Below are 16352 nucleotides of genomic sequence, written 5' to 3' on the forward strand. Positions count from 1 at the left end.
TATTAACTGAATAGCATCTACCCCTTGAAATATATCTGAGTGTTAGGGTTTGGTTCTTTTAATTTTTTTTTAAAACAATAAATATTCATAAGGTTCTCTAGGATACTAATTTCTGCTCTTTTCCTTTCAAGGTGCATAAATCTAATTATTTTAATCTCCTTTGCCAAACGATACATTTCAATGAATGTGAATCCCTTTGTGTGATTATATTAGTGAGAGCAAGGGACGGGTGACCATGAAAACGAGTTAGTCACAGTTAACAATGACTGCCCCTGCCTACCCACCCTGCAGGGAGCAAACTGGAACAACAGATCCAACTGCTATCCAGCTGCACTCTATCACTGCATTAATTGCTTGAGGTATTAAGGTTCATCTACAGTATTTCAGTCCAAGTACCTTTAGTTCCCTTGAAGTCAGAGGTTAGAGGACAGTCAGCCAGTGCTGAATGAAGGCAATGCAAGGCCCTAGGCACAACTCTACATACAGGTCAGGAGAGGGCTCACTATACTGTAACTCAGATCACCCGACACCACCTTGGTTGTTACTGTGACTCTGGCAGACCAGGTGCCAGCTCATGCCAAGGCCCCTAGGTCTCAGTGAACACTGACAATTGCAGAGCTGGAAACTAATCTGGCTCACCTGTGTATTAGCATTGTTAAAACAGATGTTAATTTTATAAGGACGTGTTTAGACTTTATGCAGTGCTCATAGCATACTGCATGTATTTTCAAGCTCACCTCTGCAACCATAAGGACTAGAAATGTACTTTCTAAAAAAACACCAAAACAAAACATCAGTCTCTCACGTAATCCCATGACTCCAGGAGCTGTACTTTTATGAAAAAACACCAAGAATCACATGAACTGTGACAAAATCACAAGAGCTGGAAAGACTCTCAGCATTTATAGGATCAACCTCTTTCACAGTAGTGAAAAAGCTTTACTTTTTGGCACAGGGCTAACTTTTCATTTATTTTCTTAAGATAATTGCTACTTTAATCAAGAGAAGATTTACTTAGTTTAAATGTAAACATTTGAAAACCACTATTCCATTATCTTACTTTTGCATGCAGGCTATTTCAAGCTTTTATGCAGACATTAAAAAACACTTTGCTGCAGATAGGTTCACACATTACTGCTGTGTCTTGCATAAGGGGAAAGAAAAAATACTGATGACATAGAAAGTACACTAGTCTGTGCTGTTGAAGGATCAAGTCTTTTGGAACATTTCCTTTACATAACCCAATCACATTCCTTTTCAGATTGTTATTTTTGTTCAGTTTCCTTATTGTTATGTTTGCTTAGGATTTCTAAAAGAGTAGCCTCTATTGTACTGTTAGGCTTGAGAAGGTACTCTCTTTTAGTTCCAATCTGTATCAAGACAAATGCACCCAAGACCTTTCTGGACACTTCAGATATCAAAAAGATATTGTGAATTTGGAGACAGTTCAAGAAGGATCAACAAAAATGATTTAAGGGCTGGAGGAATAACATGAAGACAAAAATAGTGCAATATTTATAGCTGGACTACATGATGACTAAGGCCTCTATCTTCAAAAGTGACTCGTGATTTTCAGTGCTCAGTTTGGGAACCTAGAAACTGAGGCACACAAAAATCACTAGTCACTTTTGAAAACTCCGGGTTGAGTGTGTACATGTGCACACTCGGGCATAGAGGGAGGCACAGCAAGTGTATAACAACATTTGAAGACTATCGAGGGGGAGGGGGGAAATCATAAACTTGAGATCTGTTAGATTGGCTTCCTAAGGAATTGAGCCATTGCTTGACTCATTTAAAATTGCACTAGACAAAACTCTGGAGAACAAACAGTCAGAGAAAATCATACACTAGCAGGGAGATGAACGAAATGACAAAGTAACTTATTCCATCTCTAATTTCTGTGATTCAACAACAGCTCTTCCTGATTTACCTTTTAAAATTACATCTTGTTTTGGAATCACTGCCTTATTTTTGTACCTTTTCTCAATTATTTTCTCCTCCTTCAATCTTTGAGGCTGAATGGTGCATAGTCCAGCAGTTAAACCCACTACTTTACCTTATTCTGGCCAAACAACAAGCAAAGGAAAAAGGAAAAAACAAATTGTGCCCTGAGAAATGTATTATGGTACATTTCATTTGTTTTCAGCATACATTACAGTACCAGGCAGGGGGGCTCCAGGCCCCAGCACGCCAAGCGCGTGCTTGGGGCAGCAAGCCGCGGGGGGCGCTCTGCTGGTGCTGTGAGGGCGGCAGGCAGGCTGCCTCCGCGGTTTGCCTGTGGAGGGTCCGCTGGTCCCGCGGCTTTGGCACACCTGCGGGAAGTCCTCCGAAGCCGCAGGACCAACAGACCCTCCACAGGCAAGCCGCGGAAGGCAGCCTGCCTGCCGTGCTTGGGGCGGCAAAATTCCTAGAGCCACCCCTGGTACCAGGCTAATATTGTTCTATCTTCCTCCAGTGTAAGACTAAACACACAAAGAAACCGATGTTTAATTATTCCAAACCTTTGTCTTAGATCTGCTTGACTGATTAACTGGCCTTAGGTGAACCCCCTTTTTAATTCTATCCATCATTTCTTCCACTGCTTGTCTCTTGAGGTCTTTTACTTCTTCCCCTGTTCATAAGGTATAGATAGTGTCAAGTTAAAGATACTAGATATTAGGAAGAAACATAAAGAAAACACGTTTTAAAGAGATATATTATAAAAATAAGTAACATTCATCACATGCTGCAAGTTATAAATAGTTAGTAATTTAGTCACGAAAATCAATGATCAAGCAACAATTAACGTGCAATGCAGATAGTTGTATAACTGAAAAAATTCCTCATGTCAGTGAGAGCAGGTAGAATATATACACACTATATATAATCCAAACTTTCATCCTCTCTCAGTTTAGCTGTATTATTAATGTAAATGAGAACTAAATTTAAACATAATCTTTTTTTTTTTTAACTCAAATCTTGGCTGTTATGGGGTTTTCCCACAGGACCTCCTCTGTCCCAGCCCTTAGCTCCCCCTGCCCTAGAGAGGCACCCCTTACATCACTTTAAGGTATGCCCAGATGGAGATAACATGATCTACATGCTAGCAGAAGTCAGAAGAATCTACTTTGTATCTTTTTACAGAGTTGTAGCACCTGGATTTAGGATGACTCAGGAACCTCACAACCATATGCGGGATCCTATGGACAGTTCCTCAGTTGCTGTAAATTGTTACAGCCCCATTGCCTTCAACTGAACTATGACAAATTTACACAAGTTGATGATCTGGCCCTCAACCTTTCCATCCTGTTATAGTCAGATCATTATTTATTTATTTTTTATATTATCATAGCACCTAGGAGCCCCAGTCATGGACCAGGACCCTAGGTGCTTTACCAACAGAAGAAAAAGATAGTGCAGTATATAAATTCAGACCTGGAACCAGGGGGCTGATCCTGAGCAGTTGGAGATGCAGGTCTAACTAGCAACCCTGGTTAAATCAGGAGGTCAGATTCTGATCTCACTTAAACCACTGTAAATGGAAACAATCCCATTGGCTTCATTAGAGTTGATCAAGATGGTCAAGTCAATGATGCCTACAGATGAAGCAGTATCAGGGCTCCGATTCAGCAAGATACATAAGCACATGTTTAACTTTAAGCAATGGGGCTACTCAGTGTGCTAAAAGTTATGGGCGTGTTTAAGAATCTTGTGAATGTGTGCCCAAAAGTCTTAAAAGCAAAAAAAAATAGAACTAAACAATGTGGCATTGATATAAAAATGAAAAACCTAAATACCACCAAGGGATCTGGCTTCCAAGAGACCCAACAGCAGACCTGGTACAGACCTGTGAAATGTTCAAGTAAAACCAAAAGTCCTATCTGATGAAGGTGAGCTTTTCACACTAGCATATTTATGCACTAGAAGACATGACTAAAACCATGTAATTGCACCATACAAAAATGACCAACCTAATTAAGAGAGACAGATGGAGAAATATGGTCAACACTATTAAAATCTGCTGTAGTGCCTAATAACATGAATTTTAAGTAGACCCTCTCTCCTGGTAACACTGAAGATCCACAGAAGGGCAGTTCCTATACTGTATATCAATTTAATGCCAGGCTTTAATTTCCCAAACAGTCTGTTTTAAATGTAAAAGCTTAATTAGCTGTGAGGAATAGGAACCATTCATTGTAAGTCCTTAACAAGGGTCAAAAGAAGCCTGCAAGTTAGATACAACCACTAGAGCAAGAGAGACCTTTCCTGTTCCTCAGTTACCCTAGCTGTAAAACGGGAATAATAATACTTCCTTTCTCCTACTCTGCTTTGTCTATTTAGGCCATACAGTTACACACAATGAGAAAACAGTAACAATCCCGCAAGTAATTACCTATGTGCTTTCTTTATGTGCATAAGGATTAATGGGACTACTCACCTGCATAAAATTAAGTTTGGGTGTAACTGTTTACAGGACTGGGGTCTTATAAGGTATGTTCTTCAGGGCAGACACAATCTCTTACTATGTGTATGCATAGCACCTAGCACCTTTGGCCCTCCATGTGCTATCATATCATCATATTATTACGAACAGATGGTAACAATTATTAGTCTTTACTAACCTGTTTTGCATTATAACTGGTGCCAGAGGTGAATACTTCCAAAATGGGTGGGTTGTTGAAAACTACATTTTTAATTATTTTTTTTTTTATTTCACAGAAATATTGTTTGAATTTTCTAACAAGTGATCCACACTGCTTGAAATAGGATGAGCCATACCTGATTCTTGCTGAGGAGCTCTCTCTTTTTTGCTCACACTGCTGCTAGGATGAGACCTCTTACGAATCATGGACATAAGGGACCTTTTCAGGACAATTAAAATGAAGATAGTCACACTGCTTTCTCTTATGAGCAACATCTGTACTTTTAGCATTGACCCTGAACATACGTCATATATTGTAAAACAAGCTAGCATTGAACGCTTGCTTCACTGATTTATAGTTCTCCTATTTATAAAAGAGGCGTTAATCATTTCCATGCAGAGACAGAGGTGAAGCACCCCTACAAATACAAAGATATTATTTACTTTTCTTGTATTATTGCCAGGCTTCATGCAGAACACTTAAGATCCGAGTATTAAAAGGTAATATGGCATTGTGACATGTAAGAAATTAAAGCCCTCCCGCACAACAACAAAAAATGAAGGATTGCACATATTAATGTCAAGCATTATTCTCCAGAGGACATTGTGAGAGGGTGGTCATATCACTCCCGCATTTTTCAATGAATATTTGTTGGCCTACATTTACCAGATCAAAAGAAAAAGCAGAGCCTATGTGTTGTGTTCAAAATAAATAAATTTAAAAAACCACCATGATATGCACTGTGAAATAGATACCTTCAGGCTAAGTATGCCACCAGAATTTAGGGGTTATTTTTAAAATAAATGTTTACAAAACTTACGACCAACAGAAGTGTTTCATTCCATTGATAAAAAAACATAAAACATTCCTCTGTAGTGTTTGCAAAACAAGCACTTCACCATTATCCTAACACATGAAAACTAAAAATGAAAAACTAGAAACTGATCAGAAACAAAAAGTGAAACTGACCAGTCTATTTTCATTGTCCAAGTTGAAAGAAAAATGCAAAGAGGAAACAGCCACCCTATACAATTCAGAGAAAATTCTCTCTTTAATACTCTTTCAGTTTTAGTTTAAGTTATTAGTAACACAGAGGAAATTTTACATTTAAAATCGTGTCTTTGAACTTGGCAATGTACCCTTTTATCAAAAACACTGTAGAGATGTTTACACTGCTACATAATCTTCTATGGCTAAATTTTATCTGTATATTCCTCATATGCTATAAGAACATATCCCAAGAATACTTCAGAATAACTTTTTTTTTTCCCAGTCAAGGAGACTTCCGTACAAAGAAATACAGTTTCATTAAATAATATTGATTTCTTATTAAGGTACAATAATTTACATCTGGTTCACGTCAAGTTTTGAAATACCCATTTATCTTTTAATAATCATAAGCTGATGATGAATACTCTATTTATACTTATTATTGCTGTCTTTTTTTGAACTACCTGTCATGGCAGCTGTAGCATGGACATGTGTGTGTGTGTGCATGCGTGCGTGTGTAATTAAAAATAAACTTCTGAAAAGAACCCACTTACTGCCCCTATTAGTCATTACAGATTTTTTTTCCTGGCAATCTGTGCTGTTACATAATATGCAAATTCTTTTGGTTCTACAGACAGTACTCCAGAGATGATACATTTAGGAATGATTGCAGACAGTCTATTTCATCTTGTTTAATTGTTCGAAGCATTGAAAAATAATCTCTTTATGAGAGGCAGACGTACTAAATCCAGCCCTTTTGCTTGCAGAGAGTACCCTAACAACAGTGATTCGGATAAGCACTTCTCTAGGTCACATAGGAGTCTATAACTACAGCTATCAGATAAACAGGAAGAACAGCCTTCCAAATTCAGATCAAAGAGGTATCCCTTCCTGCCCCAAAAATCGCTGTCTAAACAGACCAATGAACTTGAGTACTTCTTGGAGGTGTCAAAGTTAGACTCAGGACTCACAGTTTGTCAGACCACTCTGTTTTATTAGCACAGCGCTCTGCTAATAACACTCAGATAATGTGAGCAGCATTCAAAACACAAACTATCTTATTTATACAGATAAAAGGGCGAGCACTTAACAAGATAACAAAGGAAGCAGAATCTGATACGTTTACCTGGGCTAGGCATGCATATCTTATTTCCTTACTAACTATTACCGATCTTCTGTTAATGTTTTGCCATTAGCACCCTTGTTTATGCCTAATGTTTCTTTTCCTGGCACCTGTATTTCAACATTTCTTATTTCTGCTTAAAGGTACTGTGGCAAATTGCCGGTACTGTTATGCTGGGTCTCACGCTGTCTCTTCTTTGGGGAAGGTTCAGGGCACCATTGCTTGCCTCTGAATCAGTCCACTTTACTATCTCGGGGCCCCAAGCTTTTATCAGATCCGTCAATGGCCCTGCTCTTGTGGCAAAATGAGGGATGAATCTCCGATAGTATCCTACTATCCCTAAAAATGCTCTGACCTGCTTTTTGCAGATTGGTCAAGGCCAATCTTGTATCGCCTCCACTTTGTCTCATTGGGGTTTTACCAAACCTCTCCCTACTACATGCCCGAGGTATCTGGCCTCAGCTAGTCCTATCATGCACTTGAGAGGGTTAGCAGTGAGACTGGCCTTTTGCAGGGCGTCCAGCACTGCTTCTACTTTTTCTAGGTGCGTTTCCCAGTCAGGGCTATGTATGACTATGTCGTCTAGTTAGGCGGGGGCATACTTGGCACGGGATCATAGTAACCTATCCATAAGTCTTTGGAATGTTGCAGCGGCCCCATGGAGTCTGAAAGGGAGGACAGTGTATTGAAACAAGCCACTGAGTGTAGAGAAGGCAGTCTTTTCCTTGGCATCCTTGGCCAGGGGAATTTGCCAATATCCTTTGTCAGATCCACAGTGGTTAGGTATCGGGCCTTGCCTAACTGATTAACCAGCTCGTCAATGCATGGTATCGGGTAGTCATCGAAGCAGGATACTTCATTCAATTTCCAGAAGTCGTTACAAAACCTCAGGGTGCCATCAGACTTGGGGAGTAGGATGATCAGACTGGACCACTGGCTGTGAGATTCTTCAATGAGCCTGAGTTCCAGCATCTTCTTCACTTCCATCCTAATTTCTTCCCTTTTAGCGTCCGGTATTCGGTATGGTCTTATCGTCACCCTTACTCCGGGGCTGGTGACAATATGATGTTGGACTAGTGTCGTTCGGCCCGGTTGTGTACAGAATACATCCTGGTTCCGGTGGATCATTTCAATGACCTCTGTTCGTTGTTCTGGGGTTAAGTCAGGAGATATCTTTACCCGTCCCTGTGGGTTGTCTGTCTGAGGTAGAGCTCCTCGAATGACCAGACTCGTCTCTCGGTCATGCCAGGGCTTCAGTAAGTTGACGTGGTAGATTTGCTCTGACTTTCGGTGGTCCGGTTGTCTAACCTTATAGTTCACTTCCCCAATGGCTTCCACTATCTCATATGGTCCGTGCCAACTGGTTAGAAGTTTGCTTGCTGCTGTCGGTACCAACACCATCACCCGTTCCCCCGGCTGAAATCTCCGTACTTTCACCCGACAGTTGTAATATGTCTGCTGGGCCTCTTGTGCTTTTTCCAAATGTTCCCGTACTATCGGGGTTACGCAAGTTATTCACTCTCTCATCTGTGTCACGTGCTCAATGACTTTCTTTCCTGGGTTGGGTTGTTCCTCCCAATCTTCCTTGGCGATATCCAATATCCCGCATGGGTGGTGTCCATATAATAGTTCAAAGGGAGAAAAACCCGTAGACACCTGGGGAACTTCCCGTATAGCAAACATTAGATATGGTAGAAGGGTATCCCAATCTTTTCCATCCTGTGCTACCACCTTCCAGATCATACTTTTAAGGGTATGATTAAATCGCTCAACCAGTCCATCTGTTTGTGGATGGTAGACTGAGGTCCGTATGGCCTGGATGCGGAGCAGGGCACATAAGTCTTTCATTAGTTTTGACATGAACGGGGTTCCTTGGTCTGTCAGGATCTCCCTAGGGATGCCCACTCTGGCGAAAACCTGTAGTAGTTCTTTTGCTATTGCCTTGGATGTGGGGTTTCTTAAAGGAATCGCCTCTGGATACCGCGTGGCATAGTCAAGGATGACTAGTACGTTTCGGTGGCCCCGTGCCGATTTTTCTAATGGGCCCACTATGTCCATGGCTAACCTCTCGAAAGGGATGTCAATAATAGGCCAAGGTACTAATGGGGCCTGCAAGTGAGGTCGGGGGCTATGCAACTGGCACTCAGGGCAGGAAGCACAATAGCGCTGGACTTCTGCATGTATCCCTGGCCAATAAAACCTTCTTAGGGGTCTTGTCTACCCCTAGATGTCCCCCAAATAGATGACTGTGAGCTAACTCTAGTACTGCCCTTATGTGTTACGGTGGGACTAAGAGTTGCTCTACTTCTTCCCCTCGTATTTGCTCTATCCTGTACAAAAGATCGTGTTTGAGCACATAATATGGCCTTTCCTTCCACAGGCACACCATTTACTTCCACTACCTCCTCCCTCACGTTCGCATATAATGGATCTTCGGCCTGGTCCTGCCCAAAAGTCTCACGTGCAGGGGGCCTATTTCTACTCTTCCCCCTGGGGTCTGGAACAGTTTGCGGGCTGCCACCTGTCTTTCCACGAGGGAGACCAACTCATCATAGGTAGAGGGATCATTCTGGCCAACCCAAGACCTGAGACCTGGTAGTGGTCCTCTCATATACCGGTCCAATACCAGTACCTTCATCATCTTCTCAGAGCTAAGGGCCTCAGGACGCAGCCATTTCCGGGTCAGGTGGATCAGGTCAAACAATTTTGATCGGGGTGTCTTGTCCTCCCTTTACCACCACTCATGGAACCTCTGGGCTCGTCGTTACTCCGAACCTGGCCAGGATCTCTGCCTTCAACTGGGAATAATCTGCTGCAGCCTCTGCAGCCATATCGTAGTAGACCTTCTGGACTTCCCCACTCAGGAATGGGGCAAGGATACCAGACCATTGATCTCGGGGCCAGGCCTCCCGCAGGGCTGCTCTTTCAAAAGCCAGGAGGTATGCCTCCACATCATCCTCCCGTGTTATTTTCTGTAGGCAATGGCTAGCCCGTACGGTCCGGGTCCCTTCACAGTTGCGATTCTGCTCCATAAGGGCCTTCATCTGGTTCACCAGGTCTTTCAGCAGGGCTCGGTCTTGAGCAGCCTGACTCATCAACAGATGATTGGTCTCCTGCTGCATTCTAGTCGCCTCCTGTTGGGCGATTGCTTGGACCCAGGTAGCCTCCTGCTGGGCCGCGGTGGCTTGTATAGGGGCCTTGACCACATCGTCCATCTTAAGGATAGGAGGGTTTTGCCTAACCCTGGTCTAAGTCTCCAGCGCGCAAATCCCACCCGACACCACGTGTGGCAAATTGCCGATATTGTTATGCTGGGTCTCACGCTTTCTCTTCTTTGGGGAAAGTTCAGGGCACCATTGCTTGCCTCTGAATCGGTATTTTAATTACCCCACTAGTGTCCTTGAGGAGGGGAGTGGAGAGGGAGGCACCTGGGCCCGCCCTCTTCTCCAGGTCCCAACTCAGGGGCCCTGAGGTTTGTGGCGAAGCACTTGAACTAGCGGTTCCTTCCCCTGGGCTACGTCCCTCTCCTGCCCTTCAGCTTGTGAAGGGGCTTCTAACCCTCCTTCTACATAAGCCAGTTGCCCATTACCTAGGGTTTTTTTGGATTTCTCAGCTCTCCACAGCACTCCTCCAAACTTTCCTTTTGGTCTCTCTTCAAAACTGTTCTCTGTTCTAACTCCTTCAAACTGCTCTCTGCTCCAACCAAACCTTCCTGCTCCAACTCCCACACTGTCTGACTGAAGCAGGGATTTTTATCACATGACTGACTGCTGGTGCTCTAACTGGCTTCAGGTGCTCTAATTGGCTTCAGGTGCTCTAGTTAATCTACAGCAAACCTTCTTCCCCGTGCAGGGAATAAGACTCCCTACTAACACTCTCCTGCTGCCCTCTGGCCATGCTGTATCACAGTACATATAACATTTCTTTAATCCATTCTTATTTTTACAATATAATTCATTCTACTTTCACAGAGGACAAACACTAATTGGGACTGGTCAATGTGTCTAGTCTGTCAGCCAAACATGGAAGACAAGATGGCCAGCCAGTGGAGAGGAAGAAAAGAAGCCCAGAACAGCTAAAGAAAGATGGTTTTTCACTGCTCAGTCTGCTTGAGTTCAAAACTGCTAAGCCTACACCACTGCCTAAGGAAAAACAGTTTCCAAATATCTTGACTTACAGCACTTACCGAATTGGATTGGGAGGGGGAGGAGGAAGCGGTGGTGGTGGTGGGGGTGGAGGTGGCGGTGCTGGATTTTCTGACCTATATATTCGTTTCTGGAGTTCATCAACTGCATGAGAGCAACAGAAAAGCAGAATGAGTTCTCAGTAAAAGCTACTGGGTGATTTGAAACCAGAGTCCTAAACAGAAGTTCTGCCTGTAAAGAAAGCCACCGATTCATTCAAAAGCAAAATGGCAGCACATCTCAATGGCTGATCTGCTATCACACTGGGTCAGTGGTAGCTTTTGCACTCATCTTTACCAAGAACACTGATCTAGCTGCATACAATTTCTACAATCAAGGCAACTTCTGATAACTGAATGCCTAGCTGCATAATATTAAACTCTTCATACACAATGACTGGAGCCTTAAGGAGAAAACAGAATGGCTGCTACACTTCCCAGCTGTGAAAGGGACATCACATCAACTGGAAATTTAGTCAATTAAAAAAAAATCATTTCAGTTTCTACTCTTTACCTTGCATTGCTTTGATAAATGTTAGTAGGTTTAGAGTCATATTCTTTAAAACACGTTTTTCTGTTCTGTTGCTATGTGAGAGATCTACACAATCAATGGGGAAAGCTATCCCAGTACAAAGGGGAAACAGTGAAAAAATATATTTTTCTCTAATGTCATTTAGTTACAGTAAATCTTAGCAGCTGTTTCTATGTATAGAGGGAATTTCAGACAGATGGATGGGGTGGGACTTCCGAAGTGGATCCTTAGTTCCTATTAATTATAAATTAATTACATTTTAATTTAAATTCCTTACATGACTTTAAAAACTCATCTGAGATTCTTATGTTGATGGTGCCCTTTTTAATAATAAAATATGTAAAAAGGAAAAGGAATACTGTGAATGCACATTCAAATCCATTTTGTGCTTTATGTAAATGAGTGATATGAGGTTTAAATAATCTCTGCATAGTCATTCGTAAAGAACCTACTATCATACAGAACAGCACCTGCATGTCTTTACTTAAAATCATGTGCAATATTCACCACACCAAACAATTTTCTCCCACACTAAAGACTATTCAAATGACTTCAACAGGATTACTCACGTATTTCCAGGTAAGCCTGGGCTTGAGCCTCTGACTCAGGAAAGCATTTTGGCCTGAACAGGGATGGACTTCAGCATGTTTTTAAGGGCTTTTTTGAATCGGAGCCTGACTTATGGGTTCCCCATAGAATCACAGCAATATAGGACTGGAAAGGACCTCAAGAAGTCATCAAATCCAGATACCTGCTCCATGGCAGCACCAAGTAAATCTAGACCATGCCTGGCAGGTGTTTGTCCAACCTGCGCCTAAAAATCTCCAATGATAGGGATTCCACAACCTCCCTTTGAAGCCTATTCCAGAGCTTAATTACCCTTATATATGCCCTTTTTCTAATATCTAACCTAAATTTCTCTTGTTGACAATTAAGTCCATTACTTCTTGTTCTACCTTCAGTGGATAGGAGAACAATTGATAACCGTCTGTTAATTGCACTTGTCATAAACAGATAGCTAAGGGTTAATGTCTCTTTCACCTGAAACACCTGACCAGAGAACCAATCAGGAAACCGGATTTTTTTTCAACTTTGGGTGGAGGGAATTGTGTGTCTGAGTCTTTTGTCTGTCTGCCTGCTGTCTCTGAGCTTTGGAGAAGTAGCTCTGTTTTCTAATCTTCTGTTTCTAAGTGTAAGGACAAAGAGATCAGATAGTAAGTTATATGGTTTCTTTTCTTTGGTATTTGCATGAATATAAGTGCTGGAGTGCTTTGATTTGTATTCTTTTTGAATAAGGCTGTTTATTCAATATTCTTTTAAGCAATTGACCCTGTGTTGTATCATCTTAATACAGAGAGAACATTTGTATTTTTCCTTTCTTTTTTATATAAAGCTTTCTTTTAAGACCTGTTGGAGTTTTTCTTTACTTCAGGGAAATTGAGTCTGTACTCACCAGGGAATTGGTGGGAGGAAGAAATCAGGGGAGGTCTGTGTGTGTTGAATTGGCTAGCCTGATTTTGCATTCCCTCTGGGGAATAGGAAAGTCCTTTTTGTTCCCAGGACTGGGGAACGGAGAGGGGGGAATCACTCTGTGTAGTTTCACAGAGCTTGTGTCTGTGTATCTCTCCAGGAGCACCTGGAGGGGGGAAGGGAAACAGGATTATTTCCCTTTGTTGTGAGACTCAAGGGATTTGGGTCTTGGGGTCCCCAGGGAAGGTTTTTCAGGGGGACCAGAGTGCCCCAAAACACTCTAATTTTTTGGGTGGTGGCAGCAAGTACCAGGTCCAAGCTGGTAACTAAGCTTGGAGGCTTTCATGCTAACCCCCATATTTTGGACGCTAAGGTCCAAATCTGGGAATAAGGTTATAACAGCACTCCATATGAATTTATGCAAATATGCTAATGAGTGTGAATATAATGTAACTGGAAAATGCTTCATGCAAAAGGTCTCTTGTAAGGTATCATTACAAAGCTTATAATCTACTGAGCGTGATCTTCCTATTTGTAAAAATGTATCATTCTTGTATCTGAAACTAGAAATATGAAACATAACTCTGAAGTCCTATTGCAATTATGCAAAGTGTGGGCTATTAATGGTGGTTTGGAATCTTGATGACAAACTAGGAGTCATGAACTAGGACAATTGGTTGTAAATGGCTCTGTTTATTTGCAAGCCTTCCTGTGGTTCAGGCCAGGAAGAATGAAGGCATAGGGTCTCACAGGACAGGTGACCATGTCACCTGGTACTGGAATCCATCTTAAACCTGGTGCTTTTCCATTTAGAAGGAGGGGTGGGAACCCAGAGAGACAAAAGATTCCCGCCTTGTTTCAAAGCTATATAAGGGGGTTGAACAGAACAAAGGAGGTTCCAATCATGAGAAATCCCCTAGTTACCACCTGAGCTGGAGCTAACAAGAACTATATCAGGGGAAAGGATTGGGCCCAGACTAGAAAGGAGTCTAGTCTGTGAAAGAAGCCGATTGGAACATCTCTGAGGGTGAGATTTACCTGTATTCAGTTTCTTAACTGTATTAGGCTTAGACTTGCGTGTTTTGTTTTATTTTGCTTAGTAACTTACTTTGTTCTGTCTGTTATTACTTGGAACCACTTAAATCCTACTTTTTATACTTAATAAAATCACGTTTTGCTTATTAATTAACCCAGAGTAAGTAATTAATACCTGGGGGAGCAAACAACTGTGCATCTCTCTCTATCAGTGTTATAGAGGGCGGACAATTTATGAGTTTACACTGTATAAGCTTTATACAGAGTAAAACAGATTTATTTGGGGTTTGGATCCCATTGGGAGCTGGGTGTCTGATGCTAGAGACAGGAGCACTTGCTAAGTTGTTTTCAGTTAAGTCTGCAGCTTTGGGGTCGTGGGTCAGACCCTGGGTCTGTGTTGCAGCAGATTAGCGTATCTGGCTCAACAAAACAGGGTTCTGGAGACCCAAACTGGCAGAGAAAACAGGCTCTGAGGTAGTCTCCACACGTCAGTGACAGTCCCAAGGGGGTCTCTGTGACCAAACCCATCACACCATACTCTTTATAATAGCCCTTAACATATTTGCAGACTGTTATCAGTCTCCCTCTCACCCAGTCTTTTCTCAAGACTAAACAGACTCAGTTTTTTTAATCCTTCCTCATAGTTCAGGTTTTATAAACTTCCTATCATTTTTGTTGCTCTCCTCTGGACTCTCTCCAATTTGGCCACCTCTTTCCTAAAGTGTGGCATGCAGACCTGGACATGGTACTCCAGCTGAGGCTCACCTGTGCTGAATAGAGCAAGACAATTATCTCCCATGTCTTATATACAACATTCCTGTTAATATACCCCAGAATAACAGTACCGTTTTTCACAGCTGCATCATATTGTTGACTGATATAAAATTTGTGATCCACCATAGCTCCCAAATCCTTGTCAGCAATAATATCACCTGGCCAGTTATTCCCCATTTTGTATTTGAGCATTTGATTTTTCCTTCCTAAGTGAAGTTCTCTGCAGTTGTATTTATTGAATTTTATCTTGTTGACTTCAGACCAATTCTCCAATTTATCAAGGTCTTTTTTAATTCTTATCTTGTCCTTTAACATGCTTGCTAGACCTTCCAGTTTGGTGTCATCTGAAGATTTTATAAGCACACTATCCACCTCATTATTGAAGCCATTAATGAAAAATATTGAATAGTACCGGACCCAGGACTGACCCCTGAGAAACTCCACTAGATACATCCTCCCAGTTTGGCAGTGAATCATTGATAACTACTCTTTGAGTAGAGTCTTTCAAAAAGTTTTGCACTCACCTTATAATAATTTTATCTAGACTACACCTCCCTAGTTTGTTTATGAAAATGCCATCACGCACTTTGTTAGAAGCCTTACTACAATCAAGATATATCACATCTACTGCTACCCCCCTACTCACTAGGTCAGTAACCCTGTCAAAGAAGGAAATTAGGTTGGTTTGACATCATTTATTATTGACAAATCCATATCGGCTATTCCTTATAACCCTTTTATCCTCCAGATGCTTGCAAAATGATTGCTTAATAATTTGTTCCGGTGTCTTTCCAGGTATCAAAGCTCAGCTAACTAGTCAAGAATTTCCCAGATCCTCTTTGCTCCTTTTTTTAAAGATAGGTACTATGTTTGCCCTTCTCCTGTCTTCATGGACCTCACTTGTCCTTCACAAGTTCTCAAAGAGAACTGCTATCAGTTCCAAGATTGCTTCAGCTAGTTCCTTAAGTACTCTGATGAATTTCATCAGGCCCTGCAAACTTGAGTATTTCTAACTTATCTAAACACCCTTTAACGTGATCTTCCCCTATTTTGGCATGCATTCCTTCCCCCACTGTTGTTAAATTTAATAATTATGTTGAGTATCTGATCTGACATAGTGAAAATGCCAACAATAACCAGAATGACCTTATTAATGTAATTATAATAATGACAGCTAGGTTACATTTTCAAAGCATTGCACATGACAGGCACACACAATCCCCGGTAGAAAATAATGGTATTTCCACGTGTATCTCACATGTTTTGGACACCTGGCTGCCTTCTATCCACATTGCACATGAAACAAACTGTGCCAGAATCAGAATCTGGTGGAAGCCTGGGATCAATTTTCAATTTCCCCACTTTCAGAGACATGCTGTAACAATGGGAAACTTACTCAGGTGTTCAATTCTCCGCATCTTAGAACTTTCACTTAATTCTTTAGGGAAGAGGAAAAACAATGATCATGAAGTTGAAAATGTATGGAAAAACTAAACTATGTGTAGCTTGGATAATCAATGACTCAGAGGGGAGATGATGAAATATAATGATATGATAGATGTAAAACTAAAGGATGGAAAGGAATTATATAGTTTTCTGGTTTTTAAACTTAATCACATACCA

General features: G+C 41.5%; 1 protein-coding gene across 3 annotated transcripts in view; it reads right to left on the minus strand.

Moving 5' to 3' along the window:
• Window positions 1–16352, minus strand: part of SHTN1 (shootin 1) — a 99631-nt gene that overhangs the window by 17764 nt on the left and 65515 nt on the right. For all 3 annotated transcript variants that reach the window (XM_030570750.1, XM_030570749.1, XM_030570752.1), the window contains exons 11-13: window positions 10922–11024; window positions 4759–4841; window positions 2502–2611 (exon numbers count right to left, since the gene is read on the minus strand). In XM_030570750.1, coding sequence (XP_030426610.1) covers window positions 2502–2611; window positions 4759–4841; window positions 10922–11024 — 296 coding nt within the window. The remainder of the gene's footprint in view (window positions 1–2501; window positions 2612–4758; window positions 4842–10921; window positions 11025–16352) is intronic.

Source organism: Gopherus evgoodei, chromosome 7 (assembly GCF_007399415.2).
Source record: "Gopherus evgoodei ecotype Sinaloan lineage chromosome 7, rGopEvg1_v1.p, whole genome shotgun sequence".
Classification (NCBI taxonomy): domain Eukaryota; kingdom Metazoa; phylum Chordata; order Testudines; family Testudinidae; genus Gopherus; species Gopherus evgoodei.